Source organism: Nannobrachium achirus (assembly GCF_963921795.1).
Source record: "Nannobrachium achirus genome assembly, chromosome: 13".
Lineage (NCBI taxonomy): Eukaryota > Metazoa > Chordata > Actinopteri > Myctophiformes > Myctophidae > Nannobrachium > Nannobrachium achirus.
Window position 1 is genome coordinate 10338889 of NC_137833.1, and position 7769 is coordinate 10346657.

Here is a 7769-nt window from a genome sequence, read left to right on the forward strand (position 1 = left end):
AAATTGCCACATTAGTCTTTGGCTGTAGTTTAGAAATTTAAAATGAAGTTATTGTGATTCAGTAGAATATACCTGTATAAATCAATCTGTAAATCAACCATCCATATTTATTGTCTAAATGAAAACTAAGCTTTTGATGTTAAGCTGAGATTTAATCAGTGTGATTGACAGGAGAGATGATCAGAGGAGCAGCGTTTTTACCACCATCATTAAGTCCAGTACCGAAGTATGGATAGAGTTTCTCAGTGAAGGTGCATCCAGTGTAAGAGTAGATATGAACTCTGGCCTCCACATCATAAAAGGAGACCAGACCCTCCTCATAATCCACAAACACTCCCACTTTCTGGACCTCCTGTTTTACAGGGAGGAGGACAGGAGGGCCAGCACCAGCCTGGTACTCATTTCCATTCCTCAACACTATAGACCAGAGACCGTTGTTGGGACTCAGTGAGATGATTCCCTTCCTGTTGATGGACTCTCTGGCCACTCCTAAACTCCACTTAGTCTTCCCTGTAACCTGAACCTCATAGTAAAACCTTCCTGATGAGTATCTTTGTTTTCCTAAAACACTGTGACATTGAGAGAATCTCTCTTTGTTGTTTGGGAGATTCCTCTTCACAGCTCCATGACTCACTTGTTTTCCATCCTCAGACAGGATGAGTTCACACTGTGCTGTATCAGGGTCCAGAGTTACATCCACTTCATATTGCTGGATCCTCCTCAGCTCAGCATCACGCAGCTTTTTCTCCATCTCTTTACTGAATGTCTTCTCCAGCTGAGCCACAGCTGTCCTCACAGTCCCCAGGTGTGGAGACTGATGGATATTGACCTTTGTCCAGTCCTTGGTGGGTCTCCACCCAGTGTTGGTGGATGGGAAGTTCTGGAGGAGGTGGAGGTGGTCTTCGGTGAGTGAGAGCTTCTTCAGCTCAGAGCTTCTCTTCTCTAACTGAGTGATTTCTTGTTGCAGCTCTTTAATGAAGCCTTCAGCCTGTTTCTCTGTTGTTTTCTGCTTCTCTTCAATCACATCAATGACCTCAGCCTGGCTTCTCTCAATACAGCTGATCAGAGCATTGAAGACCTGCACACTGTCTGCTATCTCTCTGTCTGCGTCTTTCTGGCTGAGCTGTATTGAGTGTTTGACCTCCTGAATCTTCACTTGTCTCTCCTGGATCATCTGCTGAACTTCAGCCTCTGTCTTTCCCAGCTCCGCCTTTTTCCCTTCATATGCCTCTTTCATAGATACAATTTGATGTAACTTGTGGTCTGACTCAGTGCACGTCTGACAAACACACATGTGGTCAGTCCTACAGAACAGCTCCAGAGGTCTGTCATGTTTCTTACACATATAGTCTTCCAGGTTCTTTACAGGGTCGATGAGTGTGTGTCGTTTTAATGCTGGGACTGTGTGATGGCGCTCCAGGTGAGTCTCACAGTAGGAGGTCAGACACATCAGGCAGGACTTCACAGCCTTGAGCTTGTTCTCAGTACAGATGTCACAGGAGACTTCATCTGGTTTAGCAGGATCTGGGCTTGTGGCTGAAGTAGTTTTCAACTGCTTTTTCTTCCTGAACTGATCAGCCATCTCGGCGAGGACTTTATTAACAGAGGATTCTGGTCTCCGATAGAAGGTTTTGTTACATAGTGGACACTTACATACATCACTACAGTCCCAGTGCTGTGTGATGCAGGTTTTGCAGTAGTTGTGTCCACATGGAGTGGTGATTGGATCAGTGAACACCTCCAGACAGATGGAACACAGGAACTGCTCTTCAGACAGGAGACTGCTGGCACATGCCATTTCTACACACTGAGAATGAAAGTGAAAGAAATGTAGATCTAGAATTATACACAGCTTAATGTTTATGAATCAATCTGAGCAGGATTGTATTGGAATAGAGCAATGTTGACAGTCAGTCAGGGCCGTATTTACGCATATAGGCAATACTATAATATAGTATCTATGCTATAGCACAAACTGTAGGCATGTGCCTATATTATAGGCACATGCCTACAGTATGTGCTATAGCATAGATAGACAGACAGCACATACTGTAGGTCTTTTTCTTTGTGTAAAGACACAAAGATACAAGCCTACTGGGGAATCTAACTTTTTTTAATGAAAACATACGGCTTACGAGGGAGGGGGGATCAGGCTTTGTCTAGGGCACATTCTGACATTAACAGCCCTGCATGCTGACGGTTACATTATTGAAACCTACGATTTTTACTGAAGATATCAAAGAGTAAGAATGAGGACATGTCTGGATACATTCACTGCTAATAATATATCTTATATTATCTAATATATTATTTGTTGTACTCACCTGTCTTTAAGTATTTCTGTTAATGTTGAGTGTATGTTTTGTAGAGAGCGTGTATGCAGCGCGCTGCCTGCCACCCAACTTCTGTCAATTTCACTTTCAGTTTAGATTTATTGAGAAACTCTTCCTTGTTACAGTTAACTCTTCACATCCTCCACTCTGGACCCCACTCGTTCTCTGTCCTTCATCTCTTTCTCATTCCCTTCCTCTCCTCCTCTTGAAAACCTTTTTATTTCATAAAAAGCTATGGGGTCAAACACAGCTGCCTATACTGTATATCAGGGCCAGGGGTTGCCAACCTTTTCAGCTTTAGATCCAAAAGAGAATGTATTTCAGAAATAGTCAAAATAGCCGATCTATAAGCTCACAACGGGACGCTATGCAACTTGTTGTGAGCTTGTAGATTGGCTATTTTCACTACTTTTGAAACTTGTTTTAAACACTTTTCCTATGAAAAAGAATTGAGAAGTACACCACTCCCTCTGTGTGTGTCTGTATGTATGTATGTGTGTATGTATGTATGTATGTGTGTGTGTGTGTGTGTGCGTGCGTGCGTGCGTGCGTGCGTGCGTGTGTGTGAGTGTGTTAGACAATAGATTATACATTAAACACAAACTTTGATCTTAAGTGACAGCCGATCTATCAGATGGGTGTCCATGGCAACCATGTGTCTTCCTCCCCAGGGATCATATTACATAACTTTATGTCATGTGACCTCCTGCCTTTTATCCACTTCAATCACATCCTGACTCATGCTTAGTCACCAAAACAGCAAAACCCACCACTCAGCACAAAGTCTTAGGGCTGCTATTAAACGGAGACGCTGCCGATCTCATTTTGGATTCGTTATCAAAATGAGATCGCCTTTACACCTCGCATTGGCTCCTCATTGATTCGTATTGTCTGCGTTTACACGAAACGCACCATGTCATGCAAAATGCTGTAGTAGCCTACATATGCCCGTACATATAGGCTACTGTGTATTTACCCTTCAACTATAAAATATAGCCTATGTTGTTTTTAATGAGACATGCTATGCTCCCAAATCCATATTATTATCGTCTGTTGAACTCTGTTCGCATATTCAATGAGTCCTGCGGTGCAGCCAGTTGGCTGAAGTTAAATCGTAGAGGTTTTTTAAAAAGCCAATAAAAGCCACCTGGAAGATGAAGGTTGGAACTATATGGAGAAAATTTCTGGACATTATCTATGGGGATGGGCGATATAAAGTCGGAAAAAATGCATAGCGAGGCAGCGAGTGGAGTAGACTACAGAGGCGCACATGGGTATGGTATAACGTACCTTGATTACAGGAGAAAATAATAAAATGTACTTCTTAAAATTAATTCATCATGCTTGTTGCTAAAAAGTATTGGCAACATGACTGGTGTATTGCATGCATGCCTTCACACGTGCAAGACAACAGCCATGTTGCCATACCTTTGCATTTGCAGAACTGACGCTGCTGGCGGGAGGAGCGCCAGCAGCGCCGGAGGAGGAGGAGAATTTTGTGACATTATGAGCGAGTGGCCTATTCGTGGACTCTGACTGGACAGTAAAAGTTAGGAGCGATAGGAGGACGTTTTTTTGTGATATGAGCTGTTTCTTTTATCTGTCTGTCTGTCAGCATATTCATTACTCATGTGAGTAGCCTAATTGCAAAGCATCTGGATAAATAACAATAATTACCTTGAGTGCGCTGCATCTGTGACGTGATGTAGTCCACATTTTGAAGAATTAATCCAGTTTTTAGGTAAAAACAAGGGGAATGCATTATTGCCTGGAATACCATAAATGTTACACGATAAAGTGTACAGTTTACAGCTCCTCGCTGTCAATCAGAACAGCGCACGGCTGCACTGCAAGTGGATGGATCGGCACATGAAGGCAGAGAGGGACGCACAACTATGGGCTTTAATAATCATTAAATGGTCGGTCTCTTGGAAACTCGGAAATAAATGGATTTAATAATTAGTTGGCTGAGAATGGAATACTGGTTTAAAGTAACTTTGATGAGAGGAGAGCTGTTGGTAGCCTAGTGCTTGCGACTCCTGTCAAACGAGCTGTAGGCCTATAGTAGCCAGCTGCGCTAAATACTAAATTGATCTGACCCTGACCTACATAATCTTTACGTCTTTTGCTGGCAGTTGTAATTGATTGGTTTGGAGAAGGATTCCAATTGTAGGCTATAAACATTTTTAAAAGGCTTTCATATAGGCTAGCCTACTCCTGATATTTTCCAAATGAGGTTTGGGCTAATAGATCACTATGTGTTCAGTTTTGGCTATTTTCTGGGTTTTAATTAGGCCTACAACAACACAATACATTTTCGGTTAGTATGACAGACTGACACTGTTATGCAGCGGGGAGGGGGAGCAGGGGGGCTATGACATCATCGCACTCTCCCTCGCCGGCGATTTCCTTTATTACACAGCTGCGTATTTGATGCGAAAACGCACTTTTCCACTTTCAGACCCGAATTCAAAAAAGTGTCGGATTAGGTCATAAAAACGCGTCTCCGTGTGTCAAAATGGCCGTTTTACTAGTAAAAACTACCTGGTAATTACAAATTCGTCTCCGTATAATAGGTCTCTCTCTCTCTCTCTCTCTCTCACAGCTAAGGGGTGACCAATCATGGCACCGAAGAACAGAGCAGCTAAAGTAATTTTAATGTATTTGTCTTGATACCTCCTACACACATGTTGTAGAATGTTCTGAGGTTTTTGTAAGTGTGACCAAAGATTAATAAAGGCTTGGTTAAAGGTCTCTCTCTCTCTCTCTCTCTCTCTTATTGAGCGGTACTAACAGCTCCTACATCTGGCTTTGTCCGTAAGTCCGTCGTATGTCCGTATTTCCCGCAAAGCTTGGCATTGGCCAAGGTTTGTGGGACGTTTTTAATTAAATTCAACTCATAAAAGGCATCGCTCACTTAGCCTCACTATGACTTCAATGATAGATGGTGATGGTCGGGCAGGGCAGTTGGAAGTGAAAGTGGAAAAAGGAGTAAAGGGAGAAAGATAAATGTACTGTATACACACTGTGTGGCCCTCACACTACGTCGCACCACCGATCCGACATCCAAGCGATATGTCTGAGTCATTGTCAGGGCTTTGTCAGAGTAGCCGTTGTACCCATTTGGTTGTGTCCCTTTTATGCCCATATATGGAGATCATTGATTTCATCAGTATATGCCCATATATTAGCATGGCCATATATGGTTGGATCGGCGGTTCTAGACAACCGGATATTATCCATATATGCCTATATATGGGTCGGATCGGTGGTCCAGGACAACCGCATAGCGGGCACCGCACTCCCCGGAGTGGTCCTCCATGTATACCTATATATGGGCGTATCATGTTTGTTTATGGTTGTGTCTGATAGACAGTATGTTGTTTTTACACATTTAACATCTACCCAGAATGCAATGTGCTGCTAAATCCAGGCCACACACACAGGCTCACGCACACACATTCTCTCTCTCTCTACAGTGGTAGAATCCTCTTATCTGTCAGAGAAATACACATTCCTGATTAAAAGGGCATGAACAGCTTAGACACACACACACACACACACACACACACACACACACACACACACACACACACACACACACACACACACACACACACACACACACACACACACACACAGAAAGAGAGAGAGAGACAGATAGAGAGAGAGAGACAGAGAGCTACACAGAGAGAGAGACTGGTGGGATCTTTCAGACTGGGGATAAAAACTCCTTTGGGGTCACTGTTGTTTGAGATCGTCGTCGTGGCAACCTACTCCAGAGGACACACACACACACACACACACACACACACACACACACACACACACACACACACACACACACACACACACTCGATGGTGAGAGACCATTGACTTTTCGCTTTCTTGGAAACCTCATTGCGGTACTGTACTGGTGTGTGCGTGTGCGTGTGCGCGTGCGCGTACGCGTGCGTGTGTGAGAGAGAGACCTTTAGGAATATTACTCATCAATTCCATTATCTGTAAATACAGAGAGAGAGAGAGACAAGGAGAACCAGACAGACAAACAGACAGACAGACAGACAGACAGACAGACAGACAGACAGACAGACAGACAGACAGAAAGACGAGAGAGAGAGAAAGAGAGAAAGATGGTGAGAGAATACCCCTCAGGTACAGTACTTGTTAACATCATAACCCCATGTACACATGAGAGTGTGTCTCGTAGTTCAACTACCACTGAGACTGACTGAAGAGACACACATTCACAAAGTACACACTACAATGAACATAAAGTACTCACAATGCACACACACCATAGTGAATATATATAGTAAAACACACATGGAGACAGGATGCCAGTGGAATAACATTAAACCCACACACAGCACCCAGGAACACCACTTCAGGGAGCAGGAAACTGGAACGCATTTCAAAGAAAAGGCCTTGAAGCACTCCAACCCCAGCTATGGGGCATTGGGCAGAAATTACTGCTCTTGGCCTGGGCCACTGACGTAGTGGTCCACTGGCGTAGTGTTCCACTGACGTAGTGGTCCACTGGCGTAGTGTTCCACTGGCGTAGTGGTCCACTGGCGTAGCCGGACCACTGGCGTAGCGAGTCCACTGGCGTAGCGGACCACTGGCGTAGCGGTCCACTGGCGTAGCGGTCGACTGGCGTAGCGGGTCGACTGGCGTAGCGGGTCCACTGGCGTAGCGGACCACTGGCGTAGCGGGTCCACTGGCGTAGCGGTCCACTGGCGTAGCGGACCACTGGCGTAGCGGGTCCACTGGCGTAGCGGGTCCACTGGCGTAGCGGACCACTGGCGTAGCGGGTCCACTGGCGTAGCGGACCACTGGCGTAGTGGACCACTGGCGTAGCGAGTCCACTGGCGTAGCGGACCACTGGCGTAGCGGACCACTGGCGTAGCGGGTCCACTGGCGTAGCGAGTCCACTGGCGTAGCGGACCACTGGCGTAGCGGTCCACTGGCGTAGCGGTCGACTGGCGTAGCGAGTCCACTGGCGTAGCGGGTCCACTGGCGTAGCGGACCACTGGCGTAGCGAGTCCACTGGCGTAGCGGTCCACTGGCGTAGCGGACCACTGGCGTAGCGAGTCCACTGGCGTAGCGGTCCACTGGCGTAGCGGTCCACTGGCGTAGCGGGTCCACTGGCGTAGCGGACCACTGGCGTAGCGAGTCCACTGGCGTAGCGGACCACTGGCGTAGCGGTCCACTGGCGTAGCGGTCGACTGGCGTAGCGGGTCGACTGGCGTAGCGGGTCCACTGGCGTAGCGGACCACTGGCGTAGCGGGTCCACTGGCGTAGCGGTCCACTGGCGTAGCGGACCACTGGCGTAGTGGACCACTGGCGTAGCGGGTCCACTGGCGTAGCGGACCACTGGCGTAGCGGACCACTGGCGTAGCGGGTCCACTGGCGTAGCGGACCACTGGCGTTGCG

The 7769-nt window shown here is 46.4% G+C and overlaps 1 protein-coding gene across 1 annotated transcript; it reads right to left on the minus strand.

The window, feature by feature from the left end:
- Positions 1-151: 151 nt before the first annotated feature.
- On the minus strand, positions 152-1798 carry LOC308296522 (zinc finger protein RFP-like; the record flags this gene model as incomplete). The annotated part of the gene is made up of 1 exon (XM_080739816.1): positions 152-1798. One exon carries the CDS (start codon positions 1796-1798, stop codon positions 152-154), a length of 1647 nt encoding a protein of 548 aa, XP_080595942.1.
- Between the last annotated feature and the right edge of the window lie 5971 nt (positions 1799-7769).